This window comes from Anoplolepis gracilipes, chromosome 7 (assembly GCF_047496725.1).
Source record: "Anoplolepis gracilipes chromosome 7, ASM4749672v1, whole genome shotgun sequence".
NCBI classification, from domain to species: domain Eukaryota; kingdom Metazoa; phylum Arthropoda; class Insecta; order Hymenoptera; family Formicidae; genus Anoplolepis; species Anoplolepis gracilipes.
The window spans coordinates 4,210,049-4,233,765 of NC_132976.1; the positions used below are offsets into that span (position 1 = coordinate 4,210,049).

Consider the following 23,717-nt stretch of genomic DNA (forward strand, 5'->3'; position numbering starts at 1 on the left):
TCACTCGCCTTCGAAGTGATTTAAGAGAGGAACTGAATCTTCTCATTTCATTCAGCTTCTTCTCGATTATTTCCCAGTAACTCTATTAACGGTACGGACGCTTTCCGACGAGAAACTTTCCAGATGCGAACGATGTTTAACGCTAAAACTTGGTTTAAATGTAACATGGATCGTTCGTCCTTTCTTTTTCTGGGTTTTTTCAGCTTTTTTTTTTTTACATCAACGGCGTACACTTTCCGGAGTGTACTGAGCAAATTCGCAAATGAATTTGTCTCGTGTGTCTCTATATTATTGTTAACAACAGCAGACTATCGGGTATAACGTAACATTATCGTTTTTTTTTTTTCCTTTCCCTCTCGATGCGTAAGATGCACCGATCGCGCTCTCTTTAGAGAGTAATCCCGCAAATAAAGCCCTGCTGACTCTATCGATACAAAAGTGCCGTCAAAAATATCTCTCTCCCTTTTTTTTACCGGGCTTTAGTTAATAATCAAAAATCATGCCACAGAGAAATTCGTGTAGGATTACTTCGGTAATCGCGATCAACGCTAGCCAAGCGTAACTAACAACGGAGTAGGGACGGGCAAAACTAATCGATCGTTTCGACAACTAGTTATTCACTTTTCACGTTAACCAGTCGTTAATATAATACTGTTTTTTATCATTCTAACATTTGTGTATCAACATTGATCGCGCGAGAAATCGACACTTATTAAACTACACGTTAAACGAAATGCAACGGAGTCATATTGAGTAGCGTTTCAGTAGCCACTTTGTTGAGTCTAAAAGTAGGTATGCCAATTATGTTCAATTACTATATTTAATTATCGCTGCTTTGATAATAAAAATTTAAAATCAAGCGCTCAGCAAAACATTCAGCTATCTTTGTATGCGTTTAGTTCATTCATCTCTCGAATATTTCTTTCGGATATCATCGAATCCGTTACTTGAATAATCGTTTTATTTTATTTATCTTTCAAATATTTTATTTCAAATATTAACTTTAAAAGTTCTTTTTGAGCGATTTACTAGATTTTTACGCAGTTTTAATTGTCGCTCAAATTCTTATGGTTAAAACGACTGGTTACTCACTATTATTGCCCATCTCTACAAGAACATCGCTTGCTTCTAGAGATTATCTCGAAGTGTGTTTGCCCATGGGAACGAGCACGCTGTGGTGTATTTTGTATGTGTATGTGTATATGTGTGTGTGTGTGTGTGTGTGTGTGTGTGTGTGTGTGTGTGTGTGTGTGTGTGTGTGTGTGTGTGTGTGTGTGTGTGTGTGTGTGTGTGTGTGTGTGTGTGTGTGTGTGTGTGTGTGTGTGTGTGTGTGTGTGTGTGTGTGTGTGTGTGTGTGTGTGTGTGTGTGTGTGTGTGTGTGTGTGTGTGTGTGTGTGTGTGTGTGTGTGTGTGTGTGTGTGTGTGTGTGTGTGTGTGTGTGTGTGTGTGTGTGTGTGTGTGTGTGTGTGTGTGTGTGTGTGTGTGTGTGTGTGTGTGTGTGTGTGTGATAACAATTTTACGTTACAATTTATATTTATCTCTGCCATTCTTCCTCACAGCTTTCGAAGTGGCGTCTTCTACATCACAAAAATATCAACGTTGGAAACTACTACAACAACATCCTGTAATCTTTTCGTTTGACCAACGTTCGACTTCTCGGTGAAGAAGTTGACGCTATGTTAACAATTATACCGATACGCATCGCTTGCGGCAAAATAAGAAAAAAAGTATTATATCGGAGAGCAAGCTAGAATATACTCGAAAGCAAAGTTAAATATTAGAGATAATCTACTACTAAATCGAATTATTCCTAAAAGTGATCGCTTACACGCACCAGTAAACAAAGTTAATCCGACTCGTTCGGTTTTGAAACTTTGTTGGCAAAGTAATCCTAAAAGCTACATTTGATGTAGGTCTGAATACAGTTGCGGAACTTACTTTAGCTTTGACATGTTTTTAGTTACGACCAAAAGAGAAACTCATATATATATATATATATATATAACAAAATAGCACAGAAAATGTGTTTAGATTTGAAAAGATTTTTTAATTTACATAAATTAATATAATTGATGATAAAATATAAAAAATCTTTGCTTTGCATGCATTTAAAGTAACAGGAAGAATAGAAAATAATGTTCTAAACTTTCTCTATTTAATCAGTCATGTCTAAAATTATGTCTTTAAGAAATTCTGTCAGGGAGATTTTCTGTAGATATAATTTTCAAAGTAAGAAAATACAAAATAGGTAGATTATATCTGAAAAGAATGTGTACGCGTACATATATTCGTTTACGTTCATCGTAACATTTCTGACTTACATTGCCGGGATTTTTAATCATTTTAATCACGGAGAGATCCTACAAAAGATGAATTTTACAAATATAACAGAGATGCGAACGCGTGCGCGTGTCTCTCGCGTATGTATCGGTATATCCTGATCATGTTATTCTAAAAATGCGTATAATAACGTTTATCGTAAATATAAATATTACGAATGCAGATTTATAACATGTCGCTATCATGCTGAAATGGTACTCGTCGTTTTCGAAAAGCTCCTCAAAACTTGGCTATTTCAGGTTTCGCTTTCTTGGCGCGAAATAATGTTCTTCAACTAGACGGTTCAACTAGAAGGAGCAAGTAAAAGAAGGCAATACGTATCGTTGCACGATTTTATCGCCTTTGTCTTCTTGAATTAATGATCACAGTGATTTAAAATTTAATATTGTACGTACAAACTCTCCATCCGCGAATGGAATAAATTTCACCGAAAACTTCACATTGCTAAATTGATATCACGTGTACTAGAATAACACTATATAGTCCAGTCACAAAACTAACGCTTTCTCTTCGTAAAATATTGAAGTATCTCTTTGCTCTCTTACTTGCTCCTTTAATTTTAGAGTCTGCACGATTCCCAGATATAATCTTACTCGCCGCAAGAGCGCGCAGACGCAAACATATAATACAAAAGCCCGTAAAGAGACGTCTGTGAAAGACGCTTAAACAACGTCTAAAAGATTTAAACATCCGCTCTTCCGGATTGTGGAGCTCGTTCTCGAGCGAATAACTGAGACTAGGTATTCACAGCATAATTTTTCATTTTAGTCATTGAACCGCACCGGGCGGGCAACGAGGTGAATACGGAAGGAGAGGAGTGAAAAGGAGAGGAGATGATGAAAGAAAAAAAAAAAAAAAAAAGAAAAGAGCGGCGCCTGACATAAAAAGCTTCCTGATTTCGCTACGGCGGAAGACTGAGTTTCGTCCGTAGCTCTCGTCCGTGTTACTCTCTTCCTCTTCCTGATGCGCTGCCATCGACTAATAATTTTCTTCGAGAAATTCAAGAAAGCGTGGCTTATCTCGGCGGTATCGAACGATGCGTTTAGAACATTCCGTCTCGCGCCGAAGCGCTCGAAGGTTCATCGTTTCACCAACGACAGGATAATTTCCATCGTTATCATTCAGTGCGATGGCTCGCAACAACGAGCGATAACGAACGGAAGTGCTTTTTGTTTTAATCACGATTAAACGCGATTCGATCGGCACGGCTGCCCGACGACCAGCGTCGCTAAGTGCCCTATGCGATGCGGGGGATACATCCGGTACAGCCTCGTCGAATGATACAGAAGGGAGAGGATATCTGTTGCGGGGATTATCGAGCAAAGGAAAAGGTCGCCTCGTTAACGTAACTTTGACGAGCGCGATACACAGGGGAAAGGTGTGGTAGGGGGAGTGGGATAAAGGGACTTGCTCGACTAGAATATCATTTATCGTCGATCAAGGTAATCCTCGTTCCCCTTACTCGGGCTTCAAGCGATGCCATTGCACGATGGTCTGCCTCGGCTTTGTGATCATATCCTGCCAATGCTTCGTTTCACTCGCGCCACTTCCGTTTTTCCCTGGAAAGGAATTTATGCTATATACACTGAACATCAGATTCCAATTTCTCGCTGTTATTTCTTTCTATATACAATGTTTCGACGTTTGATCGAACGCGAAAAAAACGCTAGTTTATTTCGATTAAGAAAAACATTTGGAACTTCGAGTGCTTTTAATCATCAACAAATTACAATTATAGTTAAAATTTTGAGTTTGGACTTATCCAAACGTGTAACAAGCTCAATAAATATCAGCATAAATTACATAATTTGAGATTTCTGACAATGAGTAATAGTAATACATCTATTTAAGAAATTTATGTCATTTTTGTTATTTTTTGTCTCTGTTTTAAATACAGATATCTATTGATAGAGATGTAATACGAATTCTATAAAATCGCACTCATCGAAAAAATTTAAGATACCTGCGAGCTGAATCCGGCCGATCAGTTCGTTTCGTCCAATGTTATCGAAATCCATCACCATCACATCCAAAGAGCATTCTCTAATTTTCTCCCATGGTACATTGAAAGAGAATACCTCGTTGAATACTGGGTTCAAAGTGCATTTGAAGATCGGAGTCTTGCGTTTCTCGATTCTCTTGTCACCAAACTGCAGCCACACCTTGACATATGGATCTGGAAATTGCAAATATTAATTAATCGTGTTGAATCTCTCATTCTTTTCAACACATAATAAAAAATGAAATACAATACGGTTTCGCATAATTTTTTCAGAAAGAATATAATTATATTCAACGTATTCTAATTTTTTTAAAAAATTTTAAAAAGTGTTTGCTGAGGAAGATACAATTTTTCAAAGAAGAGATTTAGACGTACCAACAACGTAATGTTACCTGATTTTCCATTGATGTCTTTGGCTTTAAGATTTCTCGCCTTCAAGAGAGTCAACGTCAATATGGAATTACTCGGGTGATAGCACAGCGAGCACAAGAGTTCTCCGCATTTATCCTTAGCCGGCGGTTTAAGAGCCTTCCAAAACGACGGTTTCTCCGATAAATCGACCTACGACAAATCCGCGAGATATTACCGATAACTGTTGTGTTTTCAGTATAATGTTGCTAATCTATCTCGTAAAATTTTCAATCTGATTACAGAAAATCAAAGTCTGAACTTTCCAAAAGAGAAAAAAAATAATTTCTATATCTATAAAATCACTAATTATTTTCCACAGATTATTAATTCAAAGATTAGAAAAAAAATATTATTTTTGTTAATATTTAAATTTATTAATTTTAATATTATTATTTTCCATATAGATATTTTATTTTATTTTTTTATAATAATTATTATTTTCTATAGATTATTAATTTAATGATTTAAAAAAAATGCATGTTTTTTTTTTCATGATCGCAATGGAGAAATAATCAAGATAGAAACAAAAGCCACGTGCGTGCGTGTTTACATATCCTTATAAAAAATTATACAATCTTTTGTAGGAGAAGGCAACGTTCACCACGTTATCATTATTACCTTCGTCACGTTTGCCCCTTATTAGAGCATACGGTGAACGTGTACTAATTACGTGTTCTATTCCAAGCGGTCACATACGGACGTAATAATTAATTGCTATCGTATGCTGCGAATTAGAAATGTAGAGTTTTTATGGGATAAAAACACTTTTAAAATTCGCGCGAATATGTCAAATTTATGCAATTCAATTCATTGTTAAAGCACTTGTTTTTGAATAAAGAAAAATAAAAAATTCCTTATATGATTATTACATATTTAATTATATAGTTATTGTTATTGTTATTAGGATACATCATATTATTAATGTCTCATCTTTCTGTAATAATAATATTGATACAAGACCGGGAGTTACGTTACTAAGTGTTCTCTCATATTAGCGAATTAAATTTTATTCCCATAAATAATATCATTAATGTATCTAGCATTTTCATTATATTTTTAATTTATTATTATTATTATATATATATATATATATATATATATTTAAAATTTAATTTATATTTTTACATAATACTATTAATGCATTTTATGATAGTATTAATATCAATAACATTTTTTTAATTAATTTTTCTATATATATGCGACACGAAGATGCACGAGAGATATATAAAACGACTGATCCGTGATGCCGGCGAATGTAGATATCGCTCTTGGGAAATGAATATGTGCACAGCGCGTAGAATTATCATGCGTCGTGCGTGTCTCCCACTTGTTATTGCGCGTGCAGATTATAACTTGTCTCTCTCTCTCTCTCTCTCTCTCTCTTGGTAATATTGATACCGCAGATTGAAGTTATACTGCTAAGTGGTCCATCGATACCGCTGGATTAGTGAATTAAAACTCATTCATTCATAGTCTCTTTTAAATAAAAAATAACTAACAGAAACTCAATTGGTCTTACTTTCTGAATTTTTGATCAAACTATTCTATTTAATAAGCTTACGCACATTCAAAAATGTGTAAGTTTATAAAAAGATTTTTCTCTTATATAATTTATATACATCTATTTAATATATATTTAAATTTAAATAATTATCTCACCTTCAAACAATAAGCTTTATAACAAGCACAGTTACTTGACATAAAAAATATTGAAATGAAAAAAGTATTATTATATTGATAAAATATTTCCTGTTTAATAACAGAGTTTTCTACGATGTAATAAAAAAAAGCCAAAATTGTAGAATAAATTTTTTTATAGGCTTTATTTTAGAATTATATTACTTTTCCTATATCATCAGTACAGAATATTCGTATATAATATTACGAATACAATTTATAATTCAATGTTATATTTTATTTTCAAACAGAATAATTGTCGATAAATTCCAGAAGCGATACGTTGAATCTCTCTCTCTCTCTCTCTCTTTTTCTCGACGTGATTTCTCCAAAGCAAGCAATCAATCGATTCGCGTATTCATCCGTTAGACGGTAATTCCATCCGCGACGGCGGATGATAATTACGAGATAAGAGTCTGCGGATCCGATTCCGGGACAGATATAAGGCGACAGAGACACGCGACGCGAAACACGTCAGATTCCTCGTATCCTGTCGCGCGAATCCCTTAAGTCGCGTGTAATAATTGAACCAATGCAAATTGCTAGAGCGGTAACGAGAAGGAAGGGGATGCTTCTCGCCAAATTACCTGGCAAAGCGGCAGAAACATTTCCCCTATGGAATCGTCCCTCGAGAATCGATCGTAGTCGAAGACATGCAGATGTAGTACCCTGCTTTGCAGCTTCTGTATGGGGAAACCTGTCGAGACAGAAATGCGTATGTTTTATTAAATTATCGTAATTTCATTTACCAAATTTAATTTCACGCAAGTACTTACAATTTTAGCAATTTGTATCAGTATAATAATGGAGATTTAATTGATAATTAATCATTTTATTTTTTTATATTTAAAATGTATTAACTCTATACATAAAGAAAATGAAACATACGAAATTAATAATATATATATATATATATATATATATATATATATATATATATATATTCAGTTTCTATTTTATCATTAGATATGTTTTTAAATTGAATTTTCTCCGACTTGCAATTCTCTCAATCGATATCGTTTTAGCTACGTTTGATAAAAATCACTTTTGAAGAAAAGTGAATAAATACGAGAAGCATTGTTGAACACATGTACGCTTACCTTCGAAATAAAAGGTCTCGTTCCATCTCGGGTTCAATGTACGTCTTTTGATTTTTGTCTCGAGTCGGTGTTTCTTGTCCGGAAGCAACGTCACGCGGACGTACGGATCGGAAGTGCCTGACAAGTCCTTCGCCGGCAGATCTTTACCCTGAAGCACACAATCGAATACATAGAGATAAATCGTAGAAAAGTTTTTAAAGAAAAGTTTCACGAGATCGAGCTTTCAACACTTTCGCTAAACACGCAGATTTCATGTACCTTAATATTCAAGTTCTCTTTACACAAACAGAATGAGGTTCAATGTAAGTCTCTGCATAATCTGTTGCATAATGCTCTTGCATAAACTTACAAACAAGACCGGATTTCTCATTAGTATAATGCTAAGCGCCTGCGAAAATTTCAGAATGAGAAAGGAAAATAGAAACTTTATCTTCTTTAAGAAAAGAAAGGAATATAATGGCATTCGCGTATCACTGTAAATGACATGATTCGTAATCGCAGAATTTTGAAATAGATAAAACAATATTTTATTTCAATATATATATGTATATATACAGTGTAGCAAAAATAACGGTGAAAAACTTCACAGTACACGTGCACCGTGTAAACGGTGCTTATATTAAAATAAATAAAAAATATTTAATCAACATAAGTATGCAACTCAACTGTTTTCGAGATAATTTATATACCCTGCGTAGAAATAAAAAATCCAACATCATAATTCAGTCTCATAATATCTACATATATAAATAGTCGTTGTATATATTTCATTTAAAATACTATGTAAAAATGTTTAAAACCACCGGATGTTTATTTTATAGCAGTGTCTCTGGTCAATTTAAAGACAATTTTTCCGAAAATGTTAAGGTATCAATATGTCATTTAAAAGAAAAAATCTTTTCGACTTCAAAACTTTATTAAGAGTCAAAAAATTGACAAAATTACATTCTTCAATTAATTTCTCTCTCTCTCTCTCTCTCTCTCTCAGAGAATTTGAGGTTTATTTTAAATTAATTAAATAAATAAACTAAATAAATTAAATAAATTTGTTATTTTGATTTATACTAGATATATGAAGGAAGATTGGAAACTTACATAATCAAAAAAATATTAAAATATTAAATAATTTCAACAATATAAGTAGCAATTGATGCATCAAAGTTCTACCGATTGCCTTTGTCTTCATCAAGCGGTCCTCCAAGTCTTAGGTAAGAGAATTCAGTAAATGTGTGACGCGCGCAACAGCCTTTGCGGTGTATATGTTTGCGATATAACTAGCGTCATCCTCAACAGATTGTTGCGGTTCTCTTGTGTGCGCAACATAATCGATGCTGTTAATGGGAGGTACATGGACGTGGAGCAATCAATAAGAACGGCTTGTAACGTAACGGCCTCGATAGCCAGGCGTGTGTTTTTTCGCCAAACTATAAAAGAATTTCGCCCCAAAGGTGCCGCTTTTTCCAACTTTCCGTAAAAGTCAAGACTCGTCTGCTCGTTCTAAAGCCGCTCGATCATGACCTTGGGGGCGTCTTCCTTCGCGCCACGAGATGAAGGATCATTTTTCATTCGCCTGTCAGAGGCCGTCTGCTCGAACTTCGTAATGTCATTATGACGAGTCAAACTCGGCGAGATGAACGACGCTACGCATTTAAAATACAAAGATTGTGCGGAGATTTAAAAAAATTTTGAATTTTAATATAATATATTCTTTTTTTCTCCTTTTTTTTATATTCGAAGCTTTGAAAATAAATCGTCTCTTGCGAATTAATTCTTATAAACATTTTAATAAAAATTACTTAAGAATTTTAATATGATATAAAATATTTAATGTTAAAATATTTGTTAATTGTCAAACTATTTAATATTAAAAATTAAGAAGGCAGTCATAGAAATTGAAAAAAAAGTTTGTGAATGAAACTTATTTATATTGTTAGCTGTAAACGTGGCTGTAATTTTACAGTTATAATTCTGTTACATTCTGCATATGTATATGTATATTTTTATTTAAAAAAGCCTCTATTTTTCAAGCTCGTACAAAGATATATGGAATATGAATTAAATAAATGCGACATCTTTGATGAATGCACGGTTAAACTTTTCGTGATGCCAACAAATTTTTACACGAGGAGAAACGCAGGAAATGGCGAAAATGGAAATTTTTCGGGATGAAAGCATGAAGGGGAGTTCCATTTTCATCGAGGTATATTCCGAGCCATCTATAATTCACTCCTGTTGCGAAGAAAATACAACGAAATATGAAGTTAATTGAGCAGAAAGAGAGGTCCTTGTTGGAAAATCGCGTTACAAACGTATTATCAATATTCGCGAGAATCGACGAGGAGGAAACAATCGCATTTCTTTTCATCGTTTTTGATGCAATATCAGAAATATAAAACACAAGTCACAGCACACATCATTCTCGCCAAAGTTCTCTATTAAATAATTCAACGACGGAGCGATTAAATTCGCCAAGAAAAAGAGGTCGGATGCAAATTGAGCGAAAAATAATGCTTTTTCTCACTAGCATGTACTTTTTTAATAAACTACGCGATAATACCAAGGGATTTCATTATAATTTTTCGCTAAAAAAAGAAAGTAGCACACACTGCATATACTTATAAATGGTCTCTTATAGCATCAAGAAATTAATATATATAATACTTTTATATAAAAATAATAATAATAATAATAATAATACAATTCTTCTATATCTCTGCTGGTTCAAGAAGTTAAATTAATGTTAAAATTTGACCGAAAGACTATTGTCAAAATGCAAAATATAAAATTTTGCTCGCAGTACAATGTAAAGTATAATCGCGTAAATATGGTAGACGATTTTATGCCCCTGATGGTTGAGATCTCTTGGCACGATAATCCATGCCGTGCAAAGAGAACGGTAGACCGGTGGCCGAGTGTGTTTCACTTAACGTCGGATTAAATCGTGCGGGACGAAAAATCCAGCGTTCGGTAATTTATGCGTCTGTTTACAACGAAAAGTCTCCGTCGTGTTAAACGTGCTATTTTTCCTGAGAAAACTGTAGCGCATTTCAGTTTCAAAAGTCCTTGCTCTATGCAACAGAAAAGTAATGTACGGCGTCCCAGTTTTGCAGGATATTTCGCGCACACATCCACAATGTCTCTCGTCGGCGATTTATGGATGGCCTTCATCGTCCAAAAATCGACCATAATGCGTTCACACATATTCACCAAGATAATAATTATTCTACATCAAAAAATAAGTTGAAAATATATGTATATATATATATATATATAAAGAATAAAATTGATTCATATGTTTTTATTATATTTCCGAAAGAAAAAAAATTGACATTAAAATTTGAAAAACTAATAACATATCTTTTAGTTTTGAATGCTCTCTAATGCTCTTGTGTCATATCTTTACTGACAATAGCTATTGATATATAAATGTAAAGCAATAACAATCTTCATTCGTTAAAAAACCATTTAAAATAATTGAAATTACACTGAAAAACTTCTATATAAAGTATATATATATATATGTGTGTGTGTGTGTGTGTGTGTGTATGTGGGTGTGTGACTTTATTTTTTTTTTCAAACAGAAAATGTATTGTGTGTATCCTTTTATACATACATTTTAATAACCACTGTTGAAATAAATTCAATAATTGTAATAGATCGTTAATGAAATCATTCAACTGGAAAAAATCGTAATATGTTATCCATTTTCCAGCTTTTAAAGTTATTATTTTGTCGAAAATAAAGCTTTGTAGGCACAAAAAATTTCTTTTTACATTTTCGATTTATTTCTTCATATATAGAATCATTAGTTTCCCGATTGTATCATCAATTACAGAACATCTTGATGACTTCAGTTTACATCTTTAAATCTTATCGCAAATACAAGCTGACACTAACAATAAGAAATAGGCATATCGATCACTTCGTTTAATACAAACATACTCTATATAGATATAATTTAAATAATAATTTTCAACAAAATCGTCTCTTATCATTATTAATATAATTTTATCAATCACAACGTCATTGTTGTTAATGTGATAAACGTTTTCAATTTTGATTTAATGTATCATTTATGCATCTTTATATTTTATACATCAATAATATACAATCGATATCTCCCGCATGATATTCTCTTTCCCTTCTCTCTCTGCTCTAATATTATTATTATTATTATTATTATAATTATTATTATTATTATCATCATCATCATCTCTACACTTCGTAATATCCCTATCGTGTGTAACCGACGCGTGCAAACACGACCAATAGCAAAATAAACGACTGGCAAGTAAGTTTCAGAGAGCTAAGTTCTGGAGCACCGAGTTGTCTATAATGCAAACTTGGATGTACCAACCTGTATGATGCGCAGAATAAGCGTGCTGTTCTGGAAGTCATACTCGAGACTGAAGTGGATCTGGCCGACGTTCTCGCTCGGCTCCGAATTATCAATATACATGTCGACCAGGGAAATAGACCTGCTTTGTAGAAACGCTTTCTGCAACACACGCATGCAGCGCGATCGTTACAATCGTGTCTTCCGTTCCCAAGAAAACGATTCCCGCGTCTCGGGATCTCTCCCTTCTCTCCCCTTTTTCGCTTCCGCAAATAATACTGGATTAAAGTTTGCGACACTAAAATGCGATCTACTCTTAAAATCGACTTACATTGCAAAAGAACGAAAGATCTCTAAAAGAATTAAATATTTTAAGTGTCTCTACTTGAGATACGAGAATCTATTGGATCCATGTAAATATAATGATTTTACAATTATTGTCACTTTTTTAACTTTTTTAGGCATATTACATCTTGATCCCTTGAATTAGTGATTAAGGAAAAGAGGATAAGATGACCTTTTAACGGTCAATTTTTCCGGATTCTGTAATGTAAGAGATTGCTTAAAAATTCAGATACACTTTTAACTGAATTTTCAGCTCTGGATGTCTAAAGATAATTTCAGATAATCTATCTTATAATCGTCAGAATCATTTTTCTGAAAATTCAGACAGTGTGTCTGTAAGAAAACTTACGACACTTTGAAATGATGTTTTACAGTATGTAATGAGGCAAAAGTGATGGTTCATTTTTTTTCTTTATTAAATAATATCTTTACTATCATCTGCAAAAATATAGATTGATAAATAAATTGGCTTTTTAAAAATTGCAATTTTTTTCTGAGCACGCGGGTCAATTTCGTCATCTTATCCCCCTTTTCTCTCCGATCGACGGCGAAAAGTCTCAAAGTTTACCGAGGGGTGCTCTCCCTTGACATTCTGCAGCTGCTTGTTTTGCGGGCCGGTAGTCGGTGTACGGGGTTCCGCGCTTCCGGCATTGCTGGCGCCGCTACCTGGCGCCGCCGTCCCCCCCGCGGCTCCGCCGCCGCCGCCCGCGGGTCCGCTACCTCCTGCCGGAGATTTACTAGCCGGGCTACCGGTCGTCCTGAAAAATACACGTGAAATTTGTCGCCGTTATTCGCACTTTCACGACGTATGTATTTCCTCGACGAGAATTACAGTCATCTCTAGCTGCTTGATTATTCTATTCATCCTTTGACAGGAGCGCAGGAATCGTCGCTAAAACAAACTCGATATTTTATTTCGTTACCTCAGTCATCTCAGAAATCTCCCCTGAAATAAACACCAGAATCTAAAAATAGAAATAATCTATGCAATTTTTTTCGGCCTCCAAAAATACTCCATTGCAATTTTTGAAGAAAATCAAAGTTAAATTGTAAAAAAATTATATAAACATCTTATTAATACTCATAAAATTTATGATTATAAAATTTGATGACCGAAATTATATTCGGCATCAAAAAAGATATGGAAAACGATTACTCTCTTTTTAAAAGAAACTTATTTTTCTTAAACTATATTCTTAGTTTTTTATATAAAAATATTTAATTTTGAGATTTTTAATTTTTAATTTTTATATCGTGAGACATATATGTATTCGTCTTTATTATACATATATCATTTTTATAATTACTAGAAAAAGCAAGTCTCATGAGAATCTTTTATTATATGTATATTACGTAAAATTCTTTTCACACAGGAACGAGTTTTACATTTTTCTGTAGTTAATTTAAAATTCTCAATAAATAAATATTATTGTTAAATCTCAAAATTTTTACTACACTAATTTTATTATAATCCTCAAGAATACTATAAATACTTCAATCGATATATCTAGAAGTGTGAAATGCAACAAGCGATTTTCAAAGTCCAATATCCAATTTCATTCCATACATTTCTAACGACATTTATAATCTGCTTATCCCCGACAATCTCTCGCTGCATTTCAATTTTCGAAATGCTAAATCAGCACGAAAGCGTTCTGCCTAACGAGACAAACATTAACATCGTTGTTGACAACACTATAACGGAGATACTTGATTGACGTGAAATTTGCCGTTGTGTATCTCTCGTTCGTCCCCTGCCCCCCATTCATGCACAAGCTTATCAACAACCGAGCGTATATCATATCCTAGCGATACGATGTTTCGATGACGTTACGTTGTAGACGATAACTCTAACAATAAGATCTAGATAAGTCTTATCGGTCAATCTACTCTTTGTCGTATCTATTGCGAACTATACGTACATTGCTAATCAGCGGGTCGTTCTCTCAGGCACGCAAGCCGATAGACGTCATGTCGGCTCGTATTAATAGTTGCTGTTTACTACTCAGTCGCGGAGCGTTCATAATAATACAGAAGCCGCAGCAAAAAAAAAGGAAAAATAAATGCACGGCACGTAGGTGAAAAAAAATCGATACGTATGCAAGCTGAGATTGTTTGATACGGAAACGCTAAAATGCTCTCGTCTCTCGTTCTTGCTGAATGGAAAAAAATTTCAAGTTTTATGGAAAAAAATGTCACGTTCTCGTCATTTCCCTACAGTTGTCAATGTTTTAAATGGACTTTTTAATGGATCGTACACACAGGATATTCTAAAATCATTTTATTGGCTTCAATTTCTTGGATCATTTGGAGGAGATTTTTTTCTTAGCAAAAATCGAGATATCAATAACTTGTGAGTTAGAAACGATTGAAAAATAAGGGTTCTTCACAAATTAAATTTTATAGAGTCAAAAAGTTAATAAAATTATTTTTTCCGTTAATTTCAAATAATTAAAAATTTATTAATAAAATTTTAATTGGAGACAACTTAATTAACAAAGATATTTAATGGAAAAAATTGAAAACTTGCAACAAATAATCATCTTCCTCGACATTATCGCTAAGAAAAAATCAAATCCAAAAAAGTCAGAGAATTTGCTATTAAAAAAAGATAGATTTTGAGATATTTTATATCATTCTATAAATGTATAATATATCAAAAAACGAATCTATATATTAGCACATTCTTATGCAAATTAATGTACATTATTGATCGAATTCTGATGAAATAATTAAATTTTTTTTTCTTGGAGACATAATGAATAAATAATATCTTCGCTAATATACTTACGAATTAATATAGCACCAATTAAATCTTTCTACATCCGTTACATTTGCTTGACTACTATTTCATATTTCAAATTTCTATCTATATCTAAATAATCCGCAAATTTATTGCATTATTCGATGTTTAAATGTGTTCGACATCGGTATTATTTATAAGATATCGTAAAAAGTACGATCACGCGCATTCTCATGATATCACGGTGTCGCTAAAAGCACGAAACGTTATATTTCGCACGTAAGCGCAATATACACATAAAGGAAAAAAGGTATGCGTCCGCATAAATTTCTTTTTATTTTTTTATCCGATTAAAGGGCGTCTCACAGCGAGTATTTTACCGGATTCACGGCGAGTGTTTCCTTATTTACTGCGAATTTCTATTCATAACTCATAAATAAGAATGAGAAAGAAATCCGCGCGGAGTGCTCCGGCTATCGATGTATAGAAAGATGCATCGCGAGACCTGCGACAACGGTCTGCATTTATGACCGTCGCCAATTTTTACGGTCAAAATGACATCAAGTACAACGTTATGTAATTTTCAGTTAGATACACAATACAGTAGATGATTTTTTGTAATCTAACTAAAAATTATCGGTTATATAATAATATTGTGTTTAATATCATTCGTTTTAAGCGCTGAAAAGTCTCATTAATTTATATCAGTTAAATTTTTGACAGAGATAAATATAAAAATAGATAATAGACCTCAAGATGCTTTTATGATGCTTGCTCAAGAGATAGAAGAATCATACGGGGACATTTTTGTCATAAAGATGAATAGCTTTTGTCATATATAAGCGATATTTATTGTAGTGACAGAAGAGTTTGCTAGCATGTGTATATTTATCGCTGCGCGATGAACAGGTTGTGATACGCGAATCTGCATTCAAGCGTAATAAACGAAAACACGAACGTAAGATCATCTGAGAAAAATCGCGTTCCCAGCTGAAATAGAATTTCACGCATCCCTTACGATCATAATTAATTTCACAAGATTATACTCGAGGCGCGTCCTCTTTTTTTTTTTTTTTTTTAAGAAGGGTTTAAAAAATAATTATTCTCCCTTTTTGAATATTCGTTGTCCCTCTGTCCCGGTTATGTTTCTGCGCATATATTGTAATACATGTATACAAAATTACATTTTCCAAACAAGATATTTTATATTTGATTAAATTATTAATTTTATTCATACGATTCGACGTTCCTTCCAGATCGTACGATTCCTATACGAGTACAGGATTTCAAACTAAAAAAAATACTTGAAAAATAACAGAAAATTTCATATCTACGTCGAACATTGATTTTATAGAAAGCTATTGGTTCAAAGAGCTGCTGGCCGTATAAACAAAATCTATCGTATCTATTTGACTGCAGGCAATGTGTTTATGTATGTATATAACGTGTATTTATGTAAGCGAAGAAAAACAGAACGATATCCTAGGATGAGGATAAATCCAACAACTGATTAATCGAATTAGATTTGAACAGAGAAAGCAATAATATGCATATATATATATATATATATATATATATACACACATATTCTCGCTTTATCGTAGATTAAGAAACAATACGAAATAGCAGACTGATAAATAGATGACAGATCGAGATAAAGAAGTAGAGTTGTAAAGATAAAGAAGTAGAGTACAAACATGTTGGGACTACAGGAAATAACAGTACGTAAACGACGTAACATAATCATCGATATTCATGTCATCATCGGATAAAACGAACCGTGAGAACCGTGATAGAAGTAGTGTGAACAAAGTGCAACTACTGACACAATCAAAGTAGCAACGACCGATATACACAGTATGTATGCCATTAAGAAGAGAAATCGGAAGATAAGACAGAAGGAAAAGTTATAAACAGAGTTATGAAGCAGAGCTGAGTATAAAAGAACAATGGATCCTTCCTTGTTTAAGTGTGTTGTACACTTTTTAACTCGCACACACGCTCGTTCAAATACTTACTCTAATTGCGCTCTGCGAGGTTCCGATCGAAACGAGGGGCATGAAACAGAAAAAGAGATCAGTGATTAATTAATTAACTGGACGTGCACACACGTACACAGATACACTTTAGACGAACGATAGTGTTTCGAGAAACAAAGGTCGGACAGAGAAAACATTGCGTCACAATATTTCGAAGACAACACACATATATAACATTAACATCGTAAAACATCGCTTATCAATCCTAAAATTAATAATAGAGAGAGAGAAAATATATCCATATACAAAGAAGGAAAAAAGAAATGCGTGCATTGTAACACGATTAAGAACAATTTCCAAAGTGAAATTAATTTCAGTTGTAATTTCACGACTTATAACCGAAATAATGCGATACACGCGTCAAATATTGTCGAGAAACGACGCAACAGCCGTAAATTATACGTAGTTAGAAGTGATAATATACTGCACACACAATGTCTAGCTAAACCGAGCACGAAGAAATTTAAATACTTGGAGCGTTCAGAGTTAATTGCCATCTCTTTCGTTCATTAAAGCGGAAGGTTTCATTAAAAATAGAAGATATCCATATACATATAAAAAGAGAAACAGCTAATAATTTTATCAACCTCGATATGATTGTCGGCCCATCCGTTCTCATAATTACATATTCTTTTATTCTATGTAATAATCTATATATATATATATATATATATATATATATATATATATATATATTGATCATATTAAAATCCAGATTTTCAACCTGGTGGAGTATAAAGTTTGTTTCAAACTTGTGTTCGATCGGTGCGTACGTGTATGTAATTTTGTACGAGACGCGAAAACTACATCAATATTTCTAATCTCGTTAATAAATAAATGACCGCAACACGAAGGAAGGGGGAACGGGAAACTGTATCTCAAATTATTAAAAATTATTTTTTTAGAGAGAGAAAGGGAGCAACGCGTGTAGAATTTTAACGAGTTAACCATTATATATATTATTATTATGACGCAATATACATATATATATATATATATATATATATATATATCGTCCATTTCAAATTTATTTAAATTTGTCGGAAAATTCTCTCTCGAATATACAGAGAGAGAGAGAGAGAAAGAGAGAGAGAGGGAGGGAGAGAGATCGGTGACAGATTCGAATCTGTGCGATGTAATCGCAAATGTATCTTTTTACGCCGTTTACACTTGCATCGATTACGTTATCAAACTGTCAACAAACGTTCACTTCTTAAGGTATATATATATATATTACCTTTTATGGCCGCGGCCGCAGAGAATGTCTATCGATATTCAATAGCCACATTTGACTTCGCATTATTGCGGAATTACGGCACTCCGTGTATGTACGTGTGCATGCGTGTGTTTCAGGAATTCAGTATAACTCGGCAACGAAAATAGGTAGGTACGTGTATACTGATAAATGAACAACATAACGGAATACAATATGCGATCTCACGGACGATATCGCAAAAGTTTTGATATTAAATCAGCCGAGGCAACATGTGTTTCGCTCTTTCTCTCTCTCTCTCTCCCCCCCTCTCTCTCTCTCTCTTGATTCATATTACGTACATTGCTATATTAAAGATAAAGGTACGCGCACACATGTGCGAGGAAATCGATAAAATGCGCTTGATACTATTTGTTTTACCCTAACAGACTTTCGCGGGATTATTAGCTGTAGCAGTTTTTATATCTCGATGCTACAGGTCCAATCAATATTGGAGTTTAAAAATTGTATAAGCGGGATCTGATGGCATTCGATGGATCGTCAAGTATATAAACGAATTTCACGTCAAATATCTCGCAATTCAAATCGCAACCTGGATCAGATCCAGAATCTAATATTGTCAGACGTATCACAATGTATTCGAAAATATATTTCTACGCGCATAATATGCCGGATTGATGGCAAAAATATGTATATACGTGGACATTGCAATATGTAATGATAAAAATTATTTATAAAAGATTAAAGCATATTTATGTAAAGTACTCTATAGAATTGCATAATATATAATTACTTTGTGCATCATGAAAAAGAGGAGAGGCTTATATTATTCTGTCTGATATCCTGATGGTATTTCAGGAAATTAAAAAACCCTGCGTGCAGACACATGTATGTGCGCTCACCAACAAGTCAATCGATAAAATTACAAGCAAAGTATAGTATAAGAACGAGAATGAGAGACGCACACACATAAGCTGTTGGTCTCATTTAACGCACGCGAAAAGCCAGCGGGCTTATAAAACTCTTAGAAAGGTAAGTTATATAAGTAATAATTGATATAAAAAAAAAATATATATATATATATATGTATGTATGTATGTGTATGTGTGTCGGTTGGTGGAATACAAACTATATTTTTAACTCTCCCAATTAGTTGAGTTCCACTGCTTTTATTTGCAATCGAGATTATTTTACCCTGCAAAATCCGCTTGGAATAAAATCGTAAATAGATACTTGCAGAAAAATTCCTCCAGAAAGCTCCGCGAACGTATAAATTCTCTTAGAAATTAATTTAACCTAATTACTTACTCGTATAGAAATAATTTCTGATTATAAGAAATTTTTCTTTTATAGTAATTTTAGAAATATATTAAATTGTAAATGTTAAAATCGCGATAAAAAACGTATTATAGGATCTTTTAATAGAATTATACTTTGTATAAGGAAATAAATCCATTCAGTTCATAAAAGAGAATTGAAAATAAAATCATCGATAATTATTATCGTGTATTATTCTTTTTTGTAATTTATTTTTTTCTCCTATTAAGTTAGAACAATTTTTTCGGAATACGAGATTATTTTTCTTTTTTTATTAAATTTGATAAATTTTTCGATAAATAAAGATCAGTTAATATCTCATAGAAAAAAAACATCAAAATATTAATTTTTATAATGTTATAATGATTTTTCTATTCTCGATTTATTAAACGTTTTCAATTTGATTCACCGTATCACCTGCTTGTTATTCCCTAACATGTCCCGACGACAATGTATGATTAATTTAACGACATTATTATTCTACTATGCACATCCGTATGCGTCCAATCTGTTGCTGGATCAGTGCTGGTGATATTATCTTAACATTATGATTCGACCATGAAACAACTGTCACAAAATCATGTTACTCTAAAATCTGTTTTCAAAATATTGCTTCTGCAATATTAGAACACAAAATATATAAAAAAGAATTGGAAATTTCGTTGACTTTGTATAAAAATACACGATTATAATCCAATAAAAATTTAATTGAATAAAAGCACAATAAATATAAAAAAATGTCCTCTCAACAAATGATAATTGTTCAACTTGAAATTCTAAAAAAAAAAACAGTATACTTTTTTTTGCAATTTTAAAAAAAAGCTTTTCTAATTATGCTTTGCGTCTCCTTGAAGCACACACAAGTAAATTCCTCTTGTAATTCCTATTTCATATCGTCAAAAATAATAAAGATACTTCATGTAATAGACGGTAAGATTGATAATAAGGGCGTCGTACGAGCTCGCAGTTTTATTTCGAATGCTTTAAAATCACAGCAGCCTGTACTGGCAACGTCTTAGGGGAACATTTTCAGCAAAGTACACGTGGCTATTACGCGTCGCAGACGCGTTTTAATAAATATAAAAATATAATATCAGCAGGGAGAGAAAAGAATGGCGCGCAAATGGCGCGCAAATTCGACAATTTTCTCATTTTTGTCTTATGTCAGGTCGGAAAAGAGACCCGCGAAAGAGCAGAAATTACCTCCGTCGTCGCAAAACGGCACCGCAACGGTACTGGAAACCGAGACGACAGCTTTCCAAGTGTCACGTGAGAACGTTCCGCCAGCTGTCTCGAATATTTTCAAATCGAGAACAGCCACCGCCGATGGCGATATTCCGAAATTATTTGCGCTCTCAGGCGAGATGGAGTCTTGAGGACCCACAACGACGTGAATCTTCTGTGACCCTTAACCCTATCGCATTGCGAAACACATTTTCCGCTTATAAAAGCGCAGCTCTAAAAATATCGCATTGACGCGGAAAAAGCGATGAAAGCATCTCTTTCAAATCTCTCCCGCATGGTACTATTTTATCCGTGTTTATATCGCGACGTAGAGATCGCTTCCATGCAAGGTCACGTCGTGAAAGACAAACTGTCCCCGACTCTGTCCACGTTCGTTAAACACGAGAATTTAGTGGTGCGTTTTAAAAAAAATGGCGTGTATATTCCAAGTAAATATCTCTCACAAAGAGGTAATAGTATATTTGAAAAAAGTAGTACACATCACCACAAACCGATATAACAATGTTGGCTATATTTTTATGTTATGTGTATGTGTATGTATATTTTTTTTGTATAAATTCACTTTTGTAAAAAAAAAAAAAAAAAAAAAAAAAAAAAATAATCTTCTTACGAAACATTACGTATTTTTTAAAACATATTTTATAAAAAAAATTCAAACTTCCTCCCGAATCAAAAATTGTACGCTATTTTCAATTACAATTTGCTCATATTTACAAATTCTATAGAGGATTTTAACAACAGATTTCATTTGCAAAAAAAAGTCTTACTTTATATCTCCAATTGACAGGAAATAAACAATTTCTCACTTAGAGGTTTAAAAGAAAAGTTTATAAAACTATATAAACTATATAAACTTATATAAAAACTATATAAATAAACTTATATAAATTCCAAATAAAATAATTAAATAATAGATAATAATTAAAATAATAATAATAATAATTTTTAAACAATAATAATAATTAAATAAAAAATAATATTAAATAGTTTCCAAAAAGAATGATCTGAACTACTTAAAATTAAGCAAAGTAGATTTTAGATTAAGAAATAAAACAAAAAATAGAAAAAAAAATTTAACTCGTTTCTATAAAAAGATTAAATTTGCAAAAAGCAGAGATACATACGCATTAATATATTTATATACAGGCAGTAATTTTACAATATTTTCAACTGTGCTATCAAATATCATTCTTTAATCTGCTTTTCACGTATATTCTGTAAATACAAAAAATTGGATAGACTTTAATCCGTACACAAGTGCGTTAGAAATTTATGTAGATTCCTCTCTACATATAGATTTTTCCATTATCGTACAACTAACGAATTGCAATGCTTTTGCACCGCCCTATTCATTGTATTTGCCGTCTCTGTATCGAAATGTGTAAGGCAAATGCCTCTGGTTCTGTGGAAAATACGCACACGTAGACAGGATCTTACCTGGTAGTGTAGTATTCGAAGAAGGCAACGAGTATCTCCAACGATCTTGACACAGCGGCCCACATAATTTCCTCGTTCCGATGAATTTCAATCAACTAATCTAATCTCACTAGAGCACTTTTATGAAAGTTCCAGTCGATGAGGTATCTGATAAGTTGAATTTAACACGATATTTCGAACCATTCTTGCTTTTCTTTCTCTTTCTTTCTCTCTTTCTCTCGATGTTAATGTTACCGATACATCATCTATTTATACAATTATAATATTTAAGAACGTGACAAACGATCGACCAATACTGCTTTGATATATATGTACATATATATAAACATTTTATGGAGAATTTAACGCTTTATATAATTGATTTATATAATTTATATAATTTTTTATTTAAATTTTAATATTTGTTTTTTTTCAGATCAAGATTAATTATTATAGGTATTTGAATCTGAAAAACAAATATCAAAATGGATATGAATTATATGTCAAATATATTTAAAAATTTTATAAAATTATATAAAATTTGTAAAGCGCGTATATTTAACGTGTAATCCAATTAACGTAAAGTTCAATATTAGTTCTTTCAATATTGAGAAGTTTTTCAGTTGTAAGTGATAGTTTAGAAAAGCAGGATTTTTGGAAAATTTTAAAAGTGACTAAAAAACAAAGATAAAAAGAATCATTTCTTTCAGTTAAAATTTCAGTTTTTAAATTTCAGTTAATTTTTTAATTTATTTTATTACATGTTTAACAAGATATTTTGATTTAGAACGTATTTGCAAAGAGATACATGACAGGCAGACTAGAGAAATTACAGGAAAAAGTGACATGTCCACCTAAGATGGATCGTCTGCAAATTTGTTGGTGTTTGTTAAAATTATGCTCGCAAATCGTAATACACTATGTATACAAACAAGATAATGTGCTTAAACAAAACAAATTCTGTTTACAAGTGTGTTCAAATTTATAATAAAAAATAATTAGTCCCATGACAGAAAGCTTGTTGAAAACTGTTTACTTTCCATCACGTACAGAAGCGAAAGAATTGTTTATGTAACAAATGTAACAATATAATAAATGTTTACATAAATTTTGGAATAAAATTTGAGCGAGCAAAAATTAAACCGACCCAAAATATCAAGTTGTACCGATAGGTTTAATTATTTTGACCTACATTGTAATCCACCCGATCTATAGAGTGTACGATCAAGTCCGTGTGTGTGCAATTAGAATTTAATAAAATCCTTACACTATGTATATTGTTACAATACCATATTGTATTCTGTAATAGGGTCACACGCGTAATAAAATGAAATAGCCCTAATTCGTGCGTAATACAGGCCGAACCAATTGTTATTTCGACTTGGCTGTTGTTTAGTAAGCAACTGCAATACATTCTCATCGATTGTGCTACTATAGATAATATTAATGTTACGTAATTATTGGCCGATAAACAGTTATCCTATATTAAAGGTTACAGAGTTACCATCCAAATCATCGCGCGTCTCGCTCATT

The 23,717-nt window shown here is 32.8% G+C and overlaps 1 protein-coding gene across 10 annotated transcripts in view; it reads right to left on the reverse strand.

Moving 5' to 3' along the window:
• Positions 1–1,379: 1,379 nt before the first annotated feature.
• Positions 1,380–23,717, reverse strand: part of Syt7 (Synaptotagmin 7) — a 169,701-nt gene continuing 147,363 nt past the window's right edge. For 4 of the 10 annotated variants that reach the window (XM_072896356.1, XM_072896355.1, XM_072896357.1 and 1 more), the window contains exons 4-11: positions 16,973–16,984; positions 12,780–12,969; positions 11,888–12,028; positions 7,531–7,678; positions 7,018–7,127; positions 4,735–4,903; positions 4,304–4,516; positions 1,382–3,899 (exon numbers count right to left, since the gene is read on the reverse strand). In XM_072896356.1, the coding sequence (XP_072752457.1) occupies positions 3,799–3,899; positions 4,304–4,516; positions 4,735–4,903; positions 7,018–7,127; positions 7,531–7,678; positions 11,888–12,028; positions 12,780–12,969; positions 16,973–16,984 (1,084 nt within the window). In that variant the 3' untranslated portion in view covers positions 1,382–3,798. Of the gene's footprint in view, positions 3,900–4,303; positions 4,517–4,734; positions 4,904–7,017; positions 7,128–7,530; positions 7,679–11,887; positions 12,029–12,779; positions 12,970–16,972; positions 16,985–22,205; positions 22,353–23,717 lie in introns of all 10 variants that reach the window. The other 6 variants (XM_072896354.1, XM_072896361.1, XM_072896362.1 and 3 more) reach the window with 5 other exon arrangements.